The 24192-nt window shown below is 44.7% G+C and overlaps 1 protein-coding gene across 1 annotated transcript; it reads left to right on the plus strand.

Annotated features, from left to right (window-relative positions):
* Nucleotides 1-21306: 21306 nt before the first annotated feature.
* Nucleotides 21307-23958, plus strand: LOC103629335 (putative glycerol-3-phosphate transporter 5). Its single transcript, XM_008650489.4, has 2 exons — nt 21307-22358; nt 23234-23958. Exons 1-2 carry the CDS (start codon nt 21464-21466, stop codon nt 23749-23751), a joined length of 1413 nt encoding a protein of 470 aa, XP_008648711.1. The 5' UTR covers nt 21307-21463; the 3' UTR covers nt 23752-23958.
* Nucleotides 23959-24192: the final 234 nt, after the last annotated feature.

The following is a 24192-nucleotide window of genomic DNA, read 5'->3' on the forward strand; positions in this document are numbered from 1 at the left end:
TGTGTGTCTTGTAGGCGGCTGATTTCGCAGACCGCGCGGCGTCGGGGGCCCTTACGGTCGTTGTGTCTGCCGAAGTCGAAAGACTTCGGACGCAACATGCTGACGTCGTCCGGGAAAAGTCGGCCGCCGACAGCAAGTGCCGCAAGCTGGCGGACAAGGTGGCCGCGCTGGAGGGTGAGAGGACTGACCTCCGGCGCCAACTGGCGGAGGAAAGGAAGGAGGCTAATGAGGCCCTCGCCAAGGCGCAGTCTGCGCAGGCGGAGGCCAATTTGGCGCGGGCGGAGGGCAGTCTTGCCAGGCAGCGCGCCGAGGAGTTGGAGGGGCGGCTCAACGCTCTGCAGACCCGTGTGGAGAGGGCCGAGGCTTCGACGCGCTCGGAGGCTGAGCGGACACGCAAACAGCTTATGGATTCATAGCATGAGCTGGGCGCGTGGACCGCTGACTTCGAAGTGCCGGACCGGGAGCCCGGATTTCGCTGCCTTGAGTGGATACAGGAGGAGTTGCTGGCGCTCCCCGCCATCGTGGAGGGGTTTATGTCCTATGCCTCCCTGGTCACTTGCGAGGGGGCGATGAACGCACTCTCTCGCGAAGGGTGCCGACACTATGAGGTCTTCAACCAAGCTGATGAGGATTTCGAGCGCGATATTTACAAGGTTGAGGACCCTGTGGTGAAGGAATCTACGGGAGCCCTCTACGACCGGATGTGGGGCCCCCACGGTCGGGAGGTGGTCAGGGAGCGGGCCGAGACGGCGAGGGGTCAGGTAATGTTCGGCTTTTGTTTGGTGTTTGTTGAATGTGGGTTATGTGTGGGTTTGTTGAGTCTGTGCGCTGTGTCTCAGGCGGCGCGTGGCGAGAGGGTGGATGACTTCGAGGCTTTGAACAGCGCGCAGCCTGGCTCGGAGTCGAACTTGGTGGTGGCTGCGTCCGAGACCGCCCCGGAGCTGCCCCCGGAAACCGTCGAAGGCGTTCCCGATGCTCCCGCAACCACTGCTAAGTTTACATGGTATTCCAAAAACAATAGTCTCTGATCGCGATGCTAAGTTTCTAAGCCATTTTTGGAGATCTCTTTGGAATAAATTGGGAACTAAATTGTTGTTTAGCACTACTTGTCACCCTCAGATTGATGGACAAACTGAGGTAGTAAATAGAACTTTATCTACCATGCTTAGGGCTGTTTTAGACAAGAATTTGAGACGTTGGGAGGATTGCTTGCCTCATGTTGAATTTGCTTACAATCATGCCACGCATTCTTCTACAAAGATGTGCCCTTTCCAGATTTTTTATGGTTACATCCCTAGGGCACCTATTGATTTGATTTCACTTAATGCTGCGAACACCCCACATGTAGATGCTGCTGCACATGTTGAACAAATGATTACCATACATGAGAAAACGAAACAGAACATTGCTGCTACTAATGCAAAAAATCAGGTTGCTGGTAGTAAAGGAAGAAAACATGTTACTTTTGAGCCAGGTGATATGGTTTGGTTGCACTTGAGAAAGGATCAGTTTCCTACTTTGCGCCGTTCTAAATTAATGCCTCGTGCTGCTGGTCCTTTTAAGGTGCTAACAAAGATTAATGATAATGCTTATATCCTTGACCTGCCTGCGGAATTTGGTGTTTCCACTAGTTTTAATGTTGCAGATTTGAAACCATATTTGGCTGAGGATGAGGAGTTGTCGTCGAGGACGACTTCACTTCAAGAAGGGGAGGATGATGAGGATATCACTATGAGTACGACTACACCAGTAGCACCTCCACATCAAGCGCCACTTCCTTCATTAGCTGGGACAATCACTCGGGCCCGTGCCAGAGATCTTAACTTCGTCATGCTACTGAAGAATGAGGGCCCAGAAGAATAGACGACCAGCCCAACTGCGGCCCATAGTGGACGACCTAGGGTTGGCCGCCCCTAGGGGCTGCGCCCCTCTCTATTTATCCAGGAGTTGTGCCTCCTTTGTTTTCGAGTTTTGTTTTACGTTAGCTTTAGCTACTCTCGAACACGCGCAAATCTGCGCTGTCTTCGTGTATTCAGAACTCCACCCTCGAGTAATAGATTAGATTGCTCGCATCTTTTTCTTGTTCGTTCTTCGATTGCGCACAGGAAACGATCTTCGTGATAAGGCCGATCTCGCATCAGCAAGGTCGGTAACTACAGGGAGTTGGTTCAGCGATTGCATTGGCGCCTCGGGCTTGCTCGTCGTAGTCGGATCGCAAGGGTCATCTTCCGCCAAATCGGAATTATCTCTACTCGCCGAAAGATCGGGCACCTCAGCTACATCATCTGTCTTGCACCAGTGTTGCACTGACTGCAGCGTGAGATGAAACTACATAAAGTAGCAGTGGGGCTCCTGACAAAGGTGGAGTCAACGTTGTCAATTGTATCAGATACTGCTTCAGTTCTTCGAAAGCCTTTTGTTGAATTGGTCCCCATTGAAAGACTTCGGCTGATTTCAACCCTTCGAAGAATGGCAAATTCCTCTTTGCTGATCTTGAGATGAACCAGTTTAGAGATGCTAGCCTTCCTGCTAATGTCTAAGCACCTTTTCTTGTCCTTGGTGGCTCCATCTAAAGTATAGCTTCTATCTTGCTTGGATTTGCTTCAATTCCTTTTGTTGATACAAGGCACCCAAGAAACTTTCCCTTCACCCTGAAGACACATTTCTCTGGGTTTAGCTTAAGACAAGCCTTCCTAAAATTGGCAAATGTTTCTTGTAGGTTGACAATATGATTTTGTTGCTTTGTGCTTTTTATAATGATGTCATCGACATATGTCAAGACATTCCTACCAATCTGAGAGCTAAGGACTTTGGAGGCCATTCTGTTGAAGCTTCCTCCAGCATTCTTGAGCCCCTCGGGCATCCGAAGGTAGTAATAAGTCCCACTAGGGGTTATGAAGCTTGTTTTAGGCTCATCTTCCTTCTTCATCCAGATTTGATGGTAGCCTGAATAGGAGTCCAATAATCTCATGAGTTCCGAAGTGGCTGATGCGTCCACAAGGGAGTCTATTCTTGGCAAGGGGAACTCATCCTTTAGACATGCCTTATTGAGATCTGTAAAATCAATGCACATCCTCCACTTTCCATTGGCCTTCTTCACCATCACAGTATCGGCTAGCCACTCTGGATATGTCACCTCTCTGATTACTCCAGCACTCAGGAGTCTTTTGACTTCGTTTCTTGCACCTTCGACTTTGTCATTGGACATCTTCCGAAGCTTCAGCTTCCTTCGACTAATGGTTGGGTCTACATTGAGTGAGTGCTCAATGACATCTCTGTTGATACCACAAAGATCATTGGCTGACCAAGCAAAAACATCCTTGTTGTTGAACAGGAACTTCAACAAAGTTTTCTCTTGTTCATCAGACAATTGTGACCCCAACAACACCTTCTGCTCGGCTATCTCTTCGTACAAAAGCATTGGCTTTGGTTGATCTGCTGAGGCAGTCTTGTATCTTTTATGTTTATACTGTTGATGATCTTTGGCTTCATCTATGTTATGGATGGCTTTTGAATCTGTCCAGTTCCCTTTGGCCCTTCTAACAGCCTCTTGACTTCCATGCACAGCGATGGGACCCTGGTCAGATGGTATCTTCATGCACATATATGCTGGATGGAATATTGCTTCGAAGGCTTTTAATGTCCCTCGACCAATGATTGCATTGTAGGGATAGTCCATATCGACAATGTCAAAAACAACTTGTTCTGTTCTTGTATTGTGAACATAACCGAAGGTGATTGGCATTGTTATCTTTCCGAGTGCTATTATCTGCCTTCCTCCGAAGCCACATAGGGGGTGTGTTGCACCATGTATCTTGTCATCCTGCTCCTGCATCTGCCTGAAGGCTTTTGCGAAGATGATATCTGCTATACTGTCTGTGTCTACAAGTAAATTGTGAACCAGAAACCCCTTGATAACACAAGATATAACCATTGTGTCATTATGAGGATAGTCCTTGAGCTGAAGGTCTTCCTGGGAGAAGTTGATTGGTATATGAAACCACTTGGAATTGATGAAGGTTCCATGCACTCCAACATGTTGTACCCTTCTCTTTGCTTCCTTCTTCAACTTCTTATTGGCTGGTTCAGAACTTGAGCTGCTTGTGATTGGGAGCATCAGCTTTGTAGCTGAAGGTGCCACAGCTTGGTCGCCTTGCGAAGCCATTGTCGTGGTTGTGGAAGTGAGTTCACCGGAGGTGGGCGCCAATGTTGGTCACTTGTTCTCGAATGTTGTAAATCAAGAAAAAGCAACACAATAGTTAAAGGTAAGGACCTTCGTCCTCTGAAGTATTATCTCCTCTCGGATATAATAATCTTTAGATGAAGGTCATGAAGGACATGCCTTCACGATTTATGAGAATAAGAATACATAAAGACAATGAATGTAATCTATTGAATTTTACACATATGTATTTCATAATACACACATGAACATTAACAAAAATTTATATTACACTAATACCTTCGACTTCTTCGAAGGTGTAGATGCGAGAGCGATTACAATTCAGCGTGAACAGTATGGGGGTACTGTTCACCTATTTATAGGCACAGGACGCAGCCCAGGTAAAAGTACATTTATGACCTTAACACTTATTCATACTCATAACATAAATCACTTGGGACTAGCTAGTCTTTTCCTCTTCGGCTTGGCTCCATGTTTGATCTTCGGCACCGTTTTAAGCCAAAGCTATCATCCTTCGCTGGTAGCTTCAGTATTCGCCATCGTTGCTTCCAGGGAGTATCTTCATCTCGAGGATCTTCTGCATAGAGAGAGAGTCCTCAAAATTACTTTTCCAATGATGTCTTTGTCTTGAGGACCTTCGAAAGAGAAGAAGACCCCGAACATGCCTAAAATGAGAAGGGATGTGGAGCGACATGTCCTTCGATGCGAATCATATCATAAAGCTAAGTCTCATTTAAACCCTCATGGATTTTATACTCCACTACCTATTCCTAGTGTGCCTTGGGAAGACATATCCATGGATTTTGTTCTTGGTTTACCACGAACAAAGCAGGGAAGGGATTCCATTTTTGTTGTGGTTGATTGATTTAGCAAAATGGCACATTTTATTCCATGCCACAAGAGTGATGATGACATATTGCTGAATTGTTTTTCAAAGAAGTGGTTTGTTTACATGGGATTCCATGAACCATTGTTTCTGATCATGACACTAAATTTTTGAGTTACTTTTCGAAAACTTTGTGGGGAAACTTCAAACGCGACTACTGTTCTCTACAACGTGTCATCAACAAATAGATGGACAGACAAAAGTTGTAAACCGAACATTATCAATGCTGCTGTGAGCTATCCTCAAGAAATATTTAAAACTCTAGGAAGAAAATCTACCACATGTCGAGTTTGCATACAATAGAGCTATACCCACTGCTCCCATAGATCTTTTGTCATTACCTGTGCAGAAACGGGTAAACTTTGACGCTAGCAAGCGAGCCAAGTTAATCAAGAACCTTCATGAAAGAGCTCGAGCAAACATTGAGAAAATGACCAAGAATTATGAAAAGCGTGCCAACAAGGGTTGAAGAAAGATGTTGTTCAAACCAGGAGACATGGTTTGGGTACATCTACACAAAGAAAGATTTCTTGAACAACGCAAAAGCAAATTACAACAACGAGTTGATGGTCCATTCAAAGTGATTTGCAAGATCAACAATAATGCTTATGAAATTGATCTGCCAGATACTAATGGTGTGAGTTCCAGTTTTAATGTGGCCGACCTCTCTCCTTTCTTTGGATTCGAAGAGTTGAGGACGACTCTTTTTCAAGGGGGAGGATGATGTGACCATACCAGCATCGTCAACCTTGCCGACTATTCCTACTGGACCTATCACACGAAGCCGAGCAAAACAGAGACAACAAGAGGTTTACCAACAAGGAAGGACAAAACATATCAAGGGTGAATCAGAGAGAAGAACTATGTTCGAGTCAGTCCAGCTTGACAGAACCATCCAGAAGAAATAGTCATATCTTTTGATTCCCAAAAGCTATGAAGGCTCATAAGTACATTTAGGAAAGCTATTGAAGTCTAGTTTCAAATGCTTCTAAGACCGACTTAATCGAATCTCCTAGCATGGCAACCAACCTACTTTAGGGCTGACTGGTCAGAAGGTCAACACTCTGCTTGATGACCAAGTTTCAGTATTAAATTGCATCATTCTACGAAGTTTCAATGCATCTAGCCCCATGCCATTTGGAGATTCTTAGGAGAAGTTATTATCAAAATATTGAAGGCTGCGCAGAAGTTAAACAGCGATGCGGAATTCAGCTCTAGATATCTCCCGAAGAGGCCCCTTCACATTAGCACATTAAAATACTTTCTTTTCATGTTTATACCTACCTAAGGCTGGTTGTAGCTAGTATAAATACCCCCCTATGTCTATGATGTAAAACAAATTTTGATAACCTATGATGATTTGATAATCCAAGTGATTACTGCAGCCGAGCTACTGAGTATTTACTCTACCCCTGTTCTTCCTTGTTCTCCTGGACTTGTGAAGAGATTCCTCTGGTATCCACTAGTTTGTGCCTTGCGAGTTCCAGTACGGCTGCCTCGCATTATGTGGATTAGCTCCGGTTGTGGTTCTGCGGTTGTTCGGAGATCGAGTCGAAGTCTACACGGTTTCGGTGGCTCTCTCCCCGTCGCTTGGTCACTTCCGACCTTGATCAGGTATAAAGTCAGTTACTCGCTATTCTTTAGCAAATTTACCTTGTTATTCCATTACCTTTATATCCAACCATCCTATTCATCAACCTACTGTCGTGAAGATCAGGCTTCCCTAGTACCGAATATAATTCAGTACCTATCACTAAGGGTGCAGTCGGATTAGCAGAACAAGTGCGCCAAAATACCTAAGGGTGCGAAGTCGTCCGAGAGATGCACAAACTCTGAGAAAAAAGTCGCTTAAGGGTGCAGCCGGATTAGCATAACAAGTCCACCAAAACACCTAAGGGTGCGAAGTAGTCCGAGAGACGCACAATCTATTCGAGCAAAAAAAACCGCTTAAGGGTGCAACCGGATTAGCAAAAACACGAAAAAACACCTAAGAGCACGAAATCACCACTCACAGGAAAAGGAAAAAACCCTTAGTATATTCAACAACCGAAGACTTGCATAGCCATTCCTCGGCGAAGGGGGGCGAGGGCAGTGTTTCACTCAATTCGCCAAGGCATGCCTATGCCAATCTATTAAATATTACAAAGGTTTCGCCTTCGGGATCAGGCCAACCTCCTAGAAAGTAAACAACATAAGCCTAAGCTCCTCGCCATCAAAAATAGCCCTAAGGTCTTGGTCTTCAAAGCCACATTCGATTGTTGGCACAAGGACGACCCTAGACGAAGGCCTCTCCTCCGACCACGCCCTCTCTCGTTCTTGAGAACGCTGAGGTGACATGTGAAGCACTTCACAAAGCGAAACCTGTAGGCGAGGCCCCCCATTCCCACATGATGACGCCTTCAGGAGCCTCTGATGCCTTGGGGCGGCTCGACGGCGGTTCCCAATCTCCGCTTCAATACTCCAACTCTTCTCTTGCTTCTCGCCACAATCGGCGAGACCCTAGATGAAGGATCCCCCGTCCTAGACTCTGTCGCAGACACATCTAACGGTACAACAAAATCTAAGTCCTCTTTCGAGGACTCATCGTCCATCCTTGCGAACGGGCTTAGTAATCCTTCGCTACCCGATGACCATGAATCAAAATCAGATCCCCTCGTTGCTAAACCCTGTTGGACTCCGACAAAGCAATGACGTAACACTTTCCACAACACTAAATATTTTTGTCCCCTTGCCCAACAGGCCAAAATCTGCTTGTGCAGGCCCAGTCATCGGAACCTACGCAATAGCCGACTTTAAGTATTAACAAATAGACAAAGTATTCTTGCAGCAATCCTACTCCTATCATTACACACCTGCGTAGAGGCAGACGGCAGCGAGGACCCCGCCGCTCTAGGTTCCGTACGACCGACCCTAGCGAGCGATGACTGCTCCTCGATACCTACATCTGCATCATCATCTTGTGTGGCCACTGAGCTCTCCAGGCTAGCAAGGTCTTCAACGTCTTCGTCCCTCATCGCCTGCGAAGACAACATACCGACGCATGAGAAAAACAAAAAAAAAGAATATCCCCTCAACAATAGAGTAATCGCATACTTGCGCCAGCTCCTGGTTGGCCCTCTCTCGGACGACTCCGTGACTGTGAGGACCCCACATCCGATCATACAGCGCTCCGGCTGAGTGCTTTAGCACCTTGTCTTCGATTTAGAAAGCTCCTTGGTCGAAGTCCTCGTCACACACGGGACAAGGCATTCGCTGCCCCTTCGTAGGTGACAAGCGACGCGTAGGACATGAGCCCCATTATGATAGATGGGAGGGACTCCAACTCCTCCTGCAGCCACCCGAGGAATCGGGTCCCCACCTCCCCTTCTAACTTGTCGAAGGGGGATGTCTATGCGCCATGTCACGATAAGCATCAACAGAAAGTGTATGTGCCTGGTCTACACCAACCCACGTTGCGGCATCCACATTCTCGTGGTAGGCACGCATATTCTTAACTTCGACCTCCAACTCAGCAGTTCACTTCTAGGCGGCTTAGGCCTCCACGCGAGTAGCCTGGGCCTCCGTCTTCGCCTGATCGGTAGCATCCTTCTCTTCATTCCACCTGCGACCGAGATCCTCATTCTCTTTTTCAAGCAAGCCAACCTTCTCTAGAAGGTTCTGAATCTTGTTCTCAACCACAAACCTATCCCTGACAGCCTCGGTATGCTGCGTCTGAAGGCACACTATCTTGTCCTCCAGCTGTTTCCTTTCCGAACGCAGCTGCAGATGCCACTTGGTCAGCAAAGACAACAGCCTGACATTGCAAATCTACGGTTAAAAAACTCACATAGCGCAATTGTCACGCGACGGTTGCCGCCACATCCTCAGCCATAGATGCACTTGCGACTTCCCTGCCGCCATCAGCTGCACGTAAAATTGTGCCCAGGGGGTCTAGCGAAGTCACCAATGCGGTCTTCGCTGGAGCCCTTTCTTCAGCCAGCTTCACCGGCGCTACCACCAACTGCCCAGACCCAGTCCCTGCAGCCAAGAAACAGATTAACAAAAGAACACATATCATCATACAAAATCCACACAACAATAACCCCACTCATCGCCAGGTGGCAGCCCCATCTGGGCATCGAACATGCCAACATCTCCTACCAGGTAGTCATCCAAAGACAACTCCCGACAGGCCTCTCTAGTCTCCTTCGCCCTCGCCACCTCAACGGCCCGCGGTGGCGAAGGCACCCTCCTGGCTACCGGTGCAGGCACTGCCGAAAGGGGCTAGCAGCAGCCATGGTAGGCCCCTTCGAGCTAGGGGCGCCTTCGCGTCGCGACGGGGATCCACCAGCCAAAGCGGGGCCTTCCGCTTCTTCCGCAAGGACTCTTCACAATCATTTTCCATCACTACTATAACACCCTGAATTTGGGGGTGTAAAATTTCTTCTCTAATGCCTACCAAATTTAGGTGTTACCTCTGGTTTCTCTTTCTCTAAACTTCTTCTCTCTTCCTTTTTAATAGAACTATGTTAATTAGGTGAAAGGTTAACTATTTATTTAATGTAGCAAAACCTATGTGAGTCATGAAATGTTGCATCATGCGGAGCCTAAATTATTCTTTTGTTTGATGCACATGTTTAAATTATTTGAATTTGAATTGTGGTTGAAATTATGGCAGAACCACCCGAATTATTCCAGCTTAAGTGCCTAAGTCACGCCTGATGGGACGCAACACACTTAAATTGGAATAACCCGTCAGTCCCTCAAATCTAGTCTGATAGAGCCACTTAACCAGGATCAAATTCCACAATCTCACTCGAAGGTGAGTCACAGAAGAAATACAATAAAACAGGAAACCTCAAATTAAGTACTGAATTATTATATAGAACGGAGTTTTTCGAGTAGCAAATAAGAGTTCACGAAATAAAATGCAGCGGATAATCGATGTCGTTGGTATCGAGGAAATGGGCAAGGCCTAGCTCACTACTCCTCGTGCTCCTCTCCTGCCGGAGCAACATCCCACTCGACCGTCCAACCCGGTGGCAGGGTGGTAGGCCAAGTCACACCATCAACCATATCCTGAATTGTACCTGCAAAAATTATGCCACAAGCAAGGCTGAGTATAGTAATACTCATCTAGACTTAACCGGTGTGAGGAATCTACTCCTCTACCTCTAGACTATGCAGCTGTTTGGCTGAGGGGTTTAGTTTGCCAAAAGCACTAGCTGTTTCTAAAATCAATTTTTAACTTTTCAAATTCTAGCATCATTATCTTAGCTAGGTTTGCTCCTTCTAAGCATACATGGTGACAAGCATTTAGTTCAATCAACAAATTGTCTCATGTAACCTCATTTCACTTCTTACTCGATGTAGTACAAGGGGTCAAGCAGTCTCATTAGCTGCGAGAAGCAGACGATTCGAATCAAGTTTTTATCCTTGCAAGGTAAACCTAAACACACGACATGTCAGGGTACTCCGTCCCCACACATGCTAACCGTCCCCATCGATTCCCCGTTCGCGTCTAGGCCTCACCGCCTTGGCATACAATGCTCCACTGACCCCGGCTGCCGCCGTGCAGTGACCGCACTTGTACCCACCATAGCTAGCATGGGAGACCCAGTCTCAGATCGCATGAGGGATAAAGTCCGCGCCCGGCTTCACTCAGGTACTAGGTTTACCAGTTACCATATTTCCCGACATGTGCTTAGTACGTTCAAAAGCTTGACTCAGGTATCCACACATTAATCCTTAATTCCTTTTTCGCGTCTCATGGACAAGGCATCCTCCCTGGATCCAAGTCCATAGACTAACATAGATCCTGTTATCAAGATGAATACAATCAATTCCTGACCTCGCGCGAGTGCTAGAAAAATCACTCGACTTCTACCGAGATCCTGATTAGCAAGCAGCTACTCGACCTAGCATACTAGTATTCATCTCAAAAAGGAATCCTAAGTTCATGCAACTAGAGGTTTCAAGCAAGTCCTACACTTAAGTGCACATTACAATCCTACAAGCATTAAATGTAGTAAAGTAGCATATAATAATACGGTTATGCATATAAACTGGAGCTTGCCTTCAATAGCTGGGGCTGCGGGGAGATCCTCAATAGCAGCCTCGGGAGCTTGCTCCTGGTCCTCCTCTTGGACAGTCCTTGCTCGGGGATGAGCACGTACTCTCCGTCGGTGAGATTACAATCTAATGAATGCAATGCGTAAGATATATGCATGATATGATATGTGCTTTAGTAATTTAAACTTTTGATGGTGTATGATCTACTCGAGTTAGATAGAGCTAAGTCTTGCTTATACGAGACTTTTGGTGGTATACTTGGTAAATTGGATCAAACTTAGCTAAGTTAAGTGGTAGGTTTATTTTTGGGGTTCCACTGAATTCTTTTTAAGGTCTTTAGTGAGAATAGTCAAGAACTCAAGTTGGACTTATTGGAGTGAGGTTTATTTCTCCTTTCTCTTTCTTTATTCTCTTTAAGTTTTTGGAGTGGGTTTGAACTACAAGTCACCTTAATAAATTTCCAAAAATTCTGTAAAAATTACAGTGGCTTATTATTGGTGTATAATTCTCTGTCTCAAAAATTTGAGTTGAAAAAGTGAATAGTTTTCTCTGGACAAAATTGCCAAATTTTAGGGCAGAAGGGGTGATTTGAACTACAACTATCATTTAATAGTAGGTACTTCTCTAGGACTTATTTTTGCTGGCATTTAGATGCTATAACATGACTTGGTACAAATTTCTAGCCATTAATACTTATTAGTTATTTTACTAGGATTTTCTAAAGTTTCTAGCCAAAGGGGTGCTTTCTACTACCACTATATTTGAAAAATATCAAACAACAGATTTCTGATTTTTTTCTAGCTTCTTCTTTGCGCAAGAGCAATCATTCTGAAGTTTGGCATCTTTTTGCTTAAGGGAAGGGGTGGTATGCATTAATTGGATTAAATGGCCTTTCTTACAAAATATTGACAATAGGTATTATTTTGCATCTTTCCAATGGGTTTGTATTTTTCTCTGGTGACCTATCTCATTATTGACCTAGCAAAATTTTATTTGCCCATTATTGCATTATTGTGGGTTACTCATAATTTAATTGAACTATGGCTCATTATCATGTTCTATTTATTTACCTTACTTAAAATGATGGGATGGGGTGTTTATTATTTTTGCAGTGGGGTTTTTTTGGTTACAAGTCCACTGGATTTTTATTATCAATTTTGGGTTTGGTTTTGTAATTCTAATAATTGATTTCTAGTTGGAATAATGCTAATTAAAACATTTCGCTTTGAATCTGATCTGGACTAGAGGTTCCTTTATTTTTCCTAGGTTCTTTGTTACTTAAGCAAATTAGGAAAAATAATTTCATCCACTGGTCATTAATTTCTAAGGCCTTTTTGATTTTCCTAAGGTTTGGGCAGAAATGGCTTTTAATGGATATCTACACTAAATTTTTCAATACTGGGGTTCTCACTATTTTTAAACAGTGTTTAAATGGAGTTTGAACATCTACAAATTTTCTTAGGTTCAGCACAGGAGCATAACAAATTTTCCTTAATTAAACAAGGTTTGGTCAGTTTCTGTATTTAATTTTGAACTCTAAAAATTAGAAAAGAAAGCATAGGGTTCAGTATTTTTAATTGATAGTTCATAATATTTAGAATTTAGCAAAATTGGTTTGACAACTTTTGGTTAAGTATTCATCAAGTTATAAATTTTCTAAGTTCTTTGTTCATTAAAAAGATTAAACAGAAATGATTAAATGGAAAACTACTTTGCAACGGGGTCCCTGGCGGGTGTTTTAAGTTTTCCTTACAGACTAGTCCCTGAGCTACTATTCAATTGAGTCACTGACATCTCAGAAAACCCCCTGGATTCTTCTAATCCTAACCCGAGGTCCTTCCCCCAAATTAAACAGTACTCGCGACGGAAGAAAGGGCGAAGGGGCTTACCAGCGGCGAGATTGCTCTGTTGAGGTGGCCGAGGGTGTAGGGGAGGTTCTGAGGGTCACGACGATGTGCGGGTCGCCGTCGGGGATGGTCGAAGTTGGCCGGTCCTCGTGCGCAGGCGGGGGAGCTCGTCGGCGGCGAGGAGTCCGGCCTATCCAGGGCACAATTGACCAATCAAACGGGTCAGAGAGCTTCACCAGGGATCAAGGAAGGTGTGTGCGCGAGGAATTGAAGAATGGCTCACCGGAGTGCCCAGTCTACGCGCGCAGGCGGGTGGCCGAAGTCCGGTGAGGCCGATCTTCGCCTTCCGGTGAAGTTCTGCCAGGTCCGAGGGCTTGGAAAGCTTCACGGGCCAATGGCAGAGCTAACCGAAGCGCTGGCGTGACTTGGGGGTGACTGGAGTGGGCTGGCCACGGTGGCCGAAGCTCTGGCGGCAATGGCGGGCGGAAAGGAGCTCGCCGGAGCTAAGGAGGGGTGTCTGGCCGGCGATGGTGAGCGCGGGGCGAAGTGAGGTGCACTCGAGGAGGCTTTATAGGCACGGGCGAGCACGACCGAGGGCGGAGCTCTGACAAGCGCTCGGGGCGTGCGAGGCGAACGCCAGTGCGCGCTCTGGCGTCAGGCACAGCGTCGAGCACGAGGCAGCGCAGAGAGAGGTCGAGTTCAAGCGCGGATTGGCCCCAAATCTTTGAGATTATGGCCATGTTCCCGTTGAGAGATCTCTTCCTCTCAGGTTCCTTTGTTGTTTGTGTGTGGAGGCTAGCAGGTTTGGCTAACTGGATTAAGAGATAGAGAGGGGAGAAATCTGGTTTGTCTCACTGCCGCACACAGAGAGAAGATCTCTGGTTTGACGTGTCCAAGGCACGCGTCCTGATGCCATCTTCTGGCACAAGACAGAGAGGTTAGTTATGCACGTTTTTGTCAATGGGGTCATTAGGATTTGAGTTAGGGATCAAGGTGAACACGCTTAATCTTTGGCTCAAGGTCTGAAATTCTAAATTCTGAATTTCAGAATTCCCTAATGAAATCCCACTTGAGAGGCTTGTTTAGGGTTTTATTTAAATTGTTTTGGCCAAGCTTCCATAATCTTTGTTGTTGCTTATTTAGTATACTTTAATGTTTATAATTGGCCCAAGCCATGATTCTATATTCTTCATACTCTTTTGTCATTTCTCTTGAATTTTGTTTATAGGGCTCAATTAGGGTTTTTATTTGGGTTGCACATTTGCCTTTTTGAAAAACTCATTGGTTTTGAACATGATACTTTTAAGTATAAGCTTAGTGGATCCTTTATTCTTAAGTCAATTTGATGTTCATGCTCAATTTTGGTTCACATAAGATGATGGTTCTTGGGTTAGCACTTGAGAGAAACCCTAGGTGACTCTGGGGTGTCACAGAAATTTAATTGAAATCCATAGGGTAAATAAAAAGAAAAGCATTTGAAAATTCTAGAAAAATAGGAAAACCAAATTCGGCCCACTCAACCCAATCCAGCCCAGCCAGGCCGCGCACGCCCGCTCCGCCTGACAGCGTCAACCGTGCCCATGCGCTCTCTCCCTCTCTCCCTCCCACTGCATGGTGGGGCCAGTTTGTTAGCACCGGTTTCTTTGTCGCTCTCTCCCTCGCTCCCTCTCGCTGCCCGGTGGGTCCGCCCTGTCAGCGCTGACCACCTGTTCGCATGTTCGCCGTCGTTGGCTCGCGGACCCCACCTATAAGTCTCCTCCCCTTCACTAACCTCTCGCTCGCGCACCCCGCTGTGGACGTGCCCACATCACGCGTTTCCCGGCCACTCCCCCCACGTGCCCAGCCTCCTTTTGAGCCTGTACCCACTCGCTCACTCCCCTCGCCCAGTAGCGCTCCCTTGCAGACCCCCTTGCACTCCTCTCTCGCACTATGCGCACCCGTCGAGCACCGCCACCATCTGTCGTCCGTTCCACGGCCGCCATTGAGCTCCTATAGCGTGCATTGCCCCGGTGAGCTCCGCCTCCTCGCCAGCAACACAAGACACCCTCTAGTTTTGTAAAGCCCAAAGTTGGTGGAGAAAAAAAATGATGAAGAGGAGTCCTTTACTAAAACACAAATAAACCATTGCCTCATATTGGACTTTTGGTTTGTGCATTTAAAACAATAATAATATTAATAGAAATACATTAATGTTCACATTTGGATTTAAGCCCTAATTTGCAAATTAGAATTTGGAGAAGGAGGTGGATTATACAAAGTAGAGGAGAATAAATGTATGAAAGAATATATTTTGTCCCCATTAATATTTTAATTTAAGAACTTAACTCAGATAAGAAGCTCACAAACAAGTTGGAATTCAAATTAATATTAAAGACTTGAATTTGTGAAAAGGGGGGGGAGAAAGGAAATTTTGATAAAGTTATTTTTCTTTCTTCCATATTTACACAATATAGAGAATAATAAATAAATAATTTTAGTGCAGGCAATAGAATAATTAGAATTTGATTTGATGTTTGAAATCTGGAAATTAAAAACCATAATTTGAATTTAGTTTGAGTTTTTGATTTGGAAATAGGAAAGAAAGGGGAAATAAGAAAAAGAGAAGGGATATAAAACAAAAATATAAATAATATATATATAAATAAATATATTCAGAATTAATATCCCTAACTTCACAAAAATAAGTTGAAATGATGAGCCATAGAGGTTTGAATTTAAGTTTGAATTCAAATTTAACTTGGAAATGAAGAAAAGAAATAGAAAATAAAATGGAAAAAGAGAAAAACCTTAACTGGGCCTCTACTCCACATTTCGGCCCATCTCCACTTATCTCCCGCGCGGCCCAACTTCACCCCCGCCACGCCGCACTCACTCGCTGACAGGTGGGGCCCTCTGCCCAGCCTCTCCCTCGCGCCGTTCACTCCGTGCGCGACCACTTACACGTGGGTCCCACTGGTCGGCCTCTCGTCCCGCGCTCGCTTCTCCCTGCCTTTTCGCTGACTCTCGGGGCCCGCGCGTCAGGCCCGTCTTCAACAGCTTGCCGAACTCGCCGCAACGACCGCGCGAACTCGTCGCCGGGGATCACGCTCCTACCGCTGTCATCCCTCGGACTTATCGCCTGGCTATAAAACACGGTCCACGACCCCTTCCCTCCATCCACCCGTGGGCCGCCGCCACCACCATAATCGCGTCCGCCGTGAGATACCCGCCGCGGGCAAATCCAGGCTCGCCGACGGCCGGGCTCAAATTGGGGAAACTAGGGGCTCCCTTCGGCTGCATTGAAGGCAACCGCGACTGAATTACCGAGGATTGTCCACCGGCGGCTCCGGAATTCGTCACCGTCGACTCAGCTCCGCCGCGGATCCGCCTTTGCCGTGGCCGGACCCTCTGCGCGCCGTGACTGTCGGTAATAACCCCTCTACCACGTTCGCCATACCCTCGGCTGCGTGGCGCACCATTTAATTTCTAGAATATCACGCCAGGGCGTCGGATTGCCATTTCTCCGGCGATGGTTCGCCGTGACTTCGGGCGGCGCCGCCGTCCCGAGCTGGGATTGGGGGGAATACGCTGTGGCCGTTGGATCCCTGATATGCGGCTCGGATTAGATCTTCGCATACCGATTGGGTTAGATTAGCGCGGGCCGTCCGATCGGGATCGGATGGCTGTGAGTAGATCTCGGCTTCATTAAATTCGAGTCGTTGGATTATGATCGGAGCGCTCATGTCGCATACCGGTTCGGGTGATGGGTGGATCTAATCCAAGCCATCCGCGTTTGATCGAACGGTCCAGATTAGTGAATACCCCTTCGCGCGTCCGTTTTTGTTAAAGAGCCCCTCGGGTTCCAGTGAATCAACCCGCCGTCCCACGGGCACTGTTGACTGAGTCTCGGGTTTCTTGCGCTGTGGCCCCTGGGTTTCTTTTTATTTGACGCGCAGTCCAGATAACAGAGAAATAAGATTATTAATATTAAAAATTGATTTTTAGTATAAAAATAAATCTTAAAACTTGTATAATTCATATTTAATTCATTTTAGCTCTAAATTGAGTCATTCCAATTCCTAAAATTTTGTAATAATATTCTCTATCATTTAGAATTACTGTTTTGACATGAACTCTGTTAGGAAATTAATTTATCATCTAATCCTATTATAATCACTTTAAATCTTAGGAAATTCATAACTTGAATTCTATAACTCAAAAATTAATAATTCTTTTTTTTCCTGTGATCTTATTTTAATATGTAGATTATTAATATGTATTTTGGCATACATGTTTGGTGTAATGTTAATTTTGCCTAAACACTGTTTGTTTGTATTGCTACGACTAGCAGTGAGGTCACGAGAATCTGAAGATCATCCTGGTACCTGGAATCTCAAGACCCAGGCAAGTTGTGCCCTTGATCACTTCTTTTTACCCACTCATGTTCTAATTAATCATAATGATCTGCATAGGTTAATTTTGATGGGACCTAATAGGTTACCCTAGTTTTGACTATCTTTATACCTTGTTTACCACTGAACTTTTTGGGTAGTACTTGCTAGTGCTTTATGTGGTTTTGGGTATGAAGATACATTAATTATGATTACACTTTTATTATCTGTTTATTATTACTGTTCATGATAAGATCATTATGTTAATTGGAACATGGAGAACCACCCGGGAAAACAGTGCTACCACAAGGGTTTAATGGGACGCCCTTGGCTGACTAATTAGGAAAGCTAGTGGAGGACTACCTTACCCGAAAGGGGCAAGGGCAGTAGGGGAGTGGTCAGTGTAGGGAGGCCCTCGGGAGGATTTTGCTGTGATGGCGGTCCTGCAAGGGATTCCTGGGAAGGCCCTCGGGAGGATTTTGCTGTGATGGCGGTCCTGCAAGGGATTCCTGGGGAGGCCCTCGGGAGGATTTTGCTGTGATGGCGGTCCTGCAAGGGATTCCTGCATTGGAGCTTCCTATAAACTGTAGCGGGTTTTCTGAAGCTAGTGGAACTTTGTAAAGGCCTCGTAGTGTTACCCTGCCTCGCCTCCTCGGTAGAGGTGTATGGGAAGTCGCGATCCCTTGGCAGATGGGTAACATGACTTGTGGGTAAAGATGCGCAACCTCTGCAGAGTGTAAAACTGGTATACTAGCCGTGCTCACGGTCATGAGCAGCTCGGACACTCACATGATTAAATTATGGAATTAAACTCAATTTGTCATATGCATTGCATCGCAGGTGATGTTGTACAGGTGATGTTGTTACTTTTGTTCTACTATTTAATTGGGTTGGTATTTACTTATACTTAGTAATTGCTAATAAAATTTTGACCAACTTTAAAAGCAATGCTCAGCTCTAACCATCCTCTTTGGTAAGCCTTACACTTCACATGAGCTCCCACCTTTGGCGAGTTCCTACACATTATTCCCCACAACTTGTTGAGCGATGAACGTATGTGAGCTCACTCTTGCTGTCTCACACCCCCCCCCCACAGGTCAAGAACAGGTACCACAGGATGAGGCGCATGAAGGATGCTGTGTCGAGTTCGTGAGAGGTCTAGGTCGTCGTCTCCCAGTCAACTTTGGGTTGCTGGATCATTTCCTCATATGATGTAATTATTTAATTATTTTGTATAGAACTCCTGTTATATAGTAAAGATGTGACATTCGATCCTGTGCCACTATGCATCATATGTGTGAGACTTGGTCCCAGCACACCTGGTGTTTATGTTTACGCCCGGGCTTTGGACCCCCTAAAACCCGGGTGTGACAGAAGTGGTATCAGAGGAATGTTGACTGTAGGACGAAACCTAGACAGAACTGGACAACCATTATCTACTTACCTTTGCTACTCTGATTCTTTTCTAAACTTATCTTAATCTTTTCTCATCTAATTCCGCTTACTCTGATTATTCTTATCTTTTCTTTCTAAAAGACAAATGTGGATTTCACACTTTGAAATCCTATGCCTAAAGTGACTTTAGGAATAGGAGACCTAATCCTAGGAACAAAAACAAAACTATTTTTATAAAGTGTTTATATATTTGAATGTTTGTTCTTATGATACCTGTCTGATTTGAATCTTTGATTGAGTGTGATGGGTTGTGGAGTAATGTCCACAATTACATCTGCATATACACATAGGTATAAAAATATATTTAACTAGACAAACTAAATTATCCTTCAATAAAGTAACTAGCCTAACAATACCCATCTTATCTTAAAGATTCTACCTTATCTTTATGGATTCATCTTGTCCTAATAAGCATATTTACCCCACCCTAGTAACAACCAAGATCTAATCCAAAGTAATTAGATATTATCTAGTTTAATCTAGTCATACCAACCTAATCTGGATTCTATCTAATCCAATATGATCTAAGCTAGTGCGAGTTACTTAATGCTGGTAGAAAGGATAAGGCCATACTCCTAAATCACTTAAAGCCTAATTTGGAGACTTATATCAACATTGGCCATACACAACAACTCGATCTATTTAACAAGTTACATAACCTACCCAATCAATAGAGTCTTAATGGATTACATAATCTATCAACCAACACCTGACATCAAACCAGACTTTGGCCTACATCATATAGTCCATCTCACCCATAACTATTCTAACCATATTTCCCCCAACTCCGATAATATACACTAACTCCTAATCAAAGAGACAAGACCGAAGAATACGATCAACTTCATCAAGTAAGGATGAGCTCCAACTCAAGTCTTCAAGGATCAAGTGAGGTCACCAAGATGAGTCAAGATCCACAATCTTGGATGAAGTCTTTTCTTATCCTACTCTTTCTTACCCAAACCTATATATGCCCTAAAGACATCTTCTATCCTACATAATTAAAGTGGACATACATATATATACCCATGCTCTCCTAATCACTTACTAATGAAAAAAAAGAGAGACTCTTGATTTTGAACTAATTAGAAACTAAAAGTTAGATTTCAAATCACTCTTCCTATATCCTCTTTCTTACAAATCTCGAGGACGAGATTATTTTTAAGGGGGGTAGGATTTGTAAAGCCCAAAGTTGGTGGAGAAAAAAAAATGATGAAGAGGAGTCCTTTACTAAAACACAAATAAACCATTGCCTCATATTGGACTTTTGGTTTGTGCATTTAAAACAATAATAATATTAATAGAAATACATTAATGTTCACATTTGGATTTAAGCCCTAATTTGCAAATTAGAATTTGGAGAAGGAGGTGGATTATACAAAGTAGAGGAGAATAAATGTATGAAAGAATATATTTTGTCCCCATTAATATTTTAATTTAAGAACTTAACTCAGATAAGAAGCTCACAAACAAGTTGGAATTCAAATTAATATTAAAGACTTGAATTTGTGAAAAGGGGGGGGAGAAAGGAAATTTTGATAAAGTTATTTTTCTTTCTTCCATATTTACACAATATAGAGAATAATAAATAAATAATTTTAGTGCAGGCAATAGAATAATTAGAATTTGATTTGATGTTTGAAATCTGGAAATTAAAAACCATAATTTGAATTTAGTTTGAGTTTTTGATTTGGAAATAGGAAAGAAAGGGGAAATAAGAAAAAGAGAAGGGATATAAAACAAAAATATAAATAATATATATATAAATAAATATATTCAGAATTAATATCCCTAACTTCACAAAAATAAGTTGAAATGATGAGCCATAGAGGTTTGAATTTAAGTTTGAATTCAAATTTAACTTGGAAATGAAGAAAAGAAATAGAAAATGAATGGGGAGGCAAGTCAGAGGAAGAGGTGGCGTGACGCTCAGGGAGAATGTGAGTCAGAGGAGGAGGCCGTGTGGCGCTCGGGGTCAGGGTGGGAGTCGAGTGCGAGAGGAATCACATTCCTCGTTTTAGGGTAGGAAAGTTTTACAGGCTACTGATTCAAGCCTGAGAAATAGATGGAAAGTTAGTTTCCAATTCTGTATCTTGCCAAACTCGTGAGTCCAAGAATTAAATTCCAATTCAGTCCAATTCCACTCTAACAAACGGGCCCTGAGTTTTTTCTTCTATTTGCTCTATTTATGAGATACTCATTTTTTGTTATGTAATTATTTGTCTATTTGCTATAATCAAAGTTCAGTGAATCTACGTTTGACTTTAGAAACATCAGGTGTTTGGTTTATAGGGAATAATTTATAGTCCCTCTATTTTATTATATTTTAGTATTTAAATATGGAGTTTTCGTATTTAGCAACTTATAAACTAAAATAAAATAAAATAAAGGAACTAAAGATTAGTCACTACAAACCAAACACTTCTACAATATAATCTTGACTTGAATATACTTTGCCTCCTTCCACGAAGAAAAATTAAAAGAGAAAGGCAGGAAAAGTTCGTGCAACGGAGTCAAAGCTCCGATTCATTGCTTGTCACTCCTCTGTGACTCTGTCTGGTGACCAGGGGGTGGTCGTCGTGTTTACTCGTCTCCCTCGTTGCCAGATCTCAACCTCCGCCTTCCCTCCCATGCCCTCAAACCTACCTCCTAACTAGCATCCGCCGCTCCGATGGAAGCCGCGGCGCCCGCGCCCGCGCGTGGCCTCGGGCGGCAGGAGTACGCGGTGCTGGCGCTCACCTTCGCGTCCTACGCGTCGTTCCACGCCTCCCGCAAGCCGCCCAGCATCGTCAAAGCCGTGCTCTCCGCGGACTGGGTCCCCTTCTCGGGCCCCCGGGGCCCGCACCGCCTCGGCGAACTCGACGTCGCCTTCCTCTCATTCTACGCGCTTGCCATGTTCGCCGCCGGCCACCTCGCCGACCGCGCCGACCTCCGCTGCCTCCTCGGCACGGCCATGCTCGCGTCCGGCGCCGCGTGCGCCGCGCTCGGTGCGGCCTACTTCCTCGACATCCACGCGCTAGCCTTCTTCGCGGCCGCGCAGGTGTCCAGCGGTGTCGTGCAGTCCGCCGGATGGCCCTGCGTCGTCGCCGTTGTGGGGAACTGGTTCGGCCACGCCTCGAAGCGCGGCACCATCATGGGGGTGTGGAACTCGCACACCTCCGTCGGGAACATCGCCGGCTCGGTCCTCGCCGCAGCCGCGCTCGAGTTCGGATGGGGTTGGTCCTTTTTGCTTCCTGCGGTCGTCATCGCCGCGCTCGGAGTTGTCGTGCTGGTGTTTTTGGTCGCACACCCGAGCGAGGCTGGTTTGGATGTGGAAGTAATGGAGGTTGAGATGAATGGGGATGGTGGGGAGGAGGTAGGGCTACTTGGGGAGGATAAGAAAGAGGTTCAAGGGAATGAGGATAACGAGTTCGAGCTGGAAATGGGATCACAATTGCCGAGGGCAATCGGGTTCGTGGAGGCATGGAAACTTCCTGGCGTGGCACCATATGCATTCTGCTTATTTTTCTCCAAACTCGTCGCCTACACCTTCCTCTACTGGTTGCCATTCTATATCAGGAATAATGGTATGTGCTCATTTGTTTGTACATTATTTTTGTATTCATACATTAACAATGGTTGTGTATGTTCTTGTTACTTGATCATAGTTCGCAGATAAATCTGATGGTACTGTATTTCCATGGATTGGGCTGTTAAAATCAGTCAGTGAATTCTGTTCTTACCAGCAATTGCAGTTTCATGTTTCAGACCAGATAGATGATTCTTGTGGTTTCAATCAGTTAAATTGGTAGATACAATCACCAATCAGTCTGAATTTGTTTTTCTATGAGACCTTGTTTTATATATTGTGTATTGGAACATCATCACCTTTAGTTATTTTTTGGGCTCCTTTTTTGTAAGCATATCAAATCTGTTGATAATATGGACCAGCTTTAACATGTTCTTAAGTTTCTAATAAGATGCCAACCTAAAGGACTGTTTGCTTTGAGAATGAGATAGAATCATCTTGGTCCTCACTTGTTTGTTTGGTTTGTGGAATGTACTGAGTTGATCCCTCAACCTCTCATCCGTCACATGATATAAGAGTAGAATGAGGTGGTTCCACAAACCAAACACCCCATAATTGTTGATAACATTCTTTTGTTTGCATGTTGAACTGTTTTAACTGCTGATCGAAATTTCAAATGAATTCAACCTGTGTGCATCTATTGTGATGGATACCTAGTTTTCTTGGTAGAGATAGTAGAGTTTGACACAAGTAGCTTTGAACTTACGTGTCCTTCCATTCTATGGTTAGACCTTGAAATGTATAATTTCAGAAATTAAAGGATGCATGCTTCTGTAGAATTTTCATTTGTGGAGTATCAGTCATTTTCAATTTAGCATGAAACGTCAGTAGTAGTTACTTTTGCTTGATGCCAACCTATTTTTGATTTTGCAGCCGTGGCAGGTCAGTTCTTGTCACACAAGGCTTCAGGAATTTTATCAATTGTATTCGACATTGGAGGCGTCTTAGGAGGGATTTCGGCTGGTTTTCTCTCAGATGCCATAGGTGCCCGTGCAATAACATCAGTTCTGTTCCTCTTGCTGTCAATCCCATCACTCGTTGTGTACCGGACATATGGAAGCATATCCATGCACCACAACATTGCTCTCATGTTTCTCTCTGGTTACTTTGTGAATGGTCCATACTCTCTGATCACCACAGCTGTTGCAACTGATCTTGGCACCCAAGACGCTATCAAGGGAAATTCACGGGCGCTGGCGACGGTTTCTGCGATAATTGACGGCACTGGTTCTGTTGGTGCAGCTCTGGGTCCCTTGCTTACGGGTTACATCTCAACTAGAGGATGGAATAGTGTATTTTTCATGTTGATTGTTTCCATATCACTTGCCATCCTGTTTTTGATACGACTCGCAAAGGGCGAGATAGTAGCCAAGCTTAGCACATGGAATTAAAGTAGTAATGTATGTTCAATTGAGGATGCTTCAGATGTGAGATTGTAGGTACTTAGGGTGTTTGGTTTCTAGTAACTAATTTTTAGTCCCTCAATTTAGTCTCTGATTTATCAAACATAGGGAATAAAATAGAGATAATCCCTATTTTAGCCTATGTGTTTGGCAATTTAGGGATTAAAATGAAGGAAATAAAGTCTCTTACCACCACGCTGGTCTGTTTGTATACCGCCGGTCGTCGTTGCCCTCGGTCATACCTCATCTTCCAGGTGGTGGTAATACGCCGTCGCAGCAGCTGCCATCGTCGTTGAGCCATAGGGTTGCCAGGGTGGCCATCAGTCCATCACTGCTCCGACGGCCGAGTCAGGCACTAGCTCGTCTTTCGCTAGGTTGGCCGCTCTGGTTGACCGGGCCATGAGAATTATGTATTGGGCCAGTCGAAGA

This window comes from Zea mays, chromosome 6 (genome assembly GCF_902167145.1).
Source record: "Zea mays cultivar B73 chromosome 6, Zm-B73-REFERENCE-NAM-5.0, whole genome shotgun sequence".
Taxonomy (NCBI): domain Eukaryota; kingdom Viridiplantae; phylum Streptophyta; class Magnoliopsida; order Poales; family Poaceae; genus Zea; species Zea mays.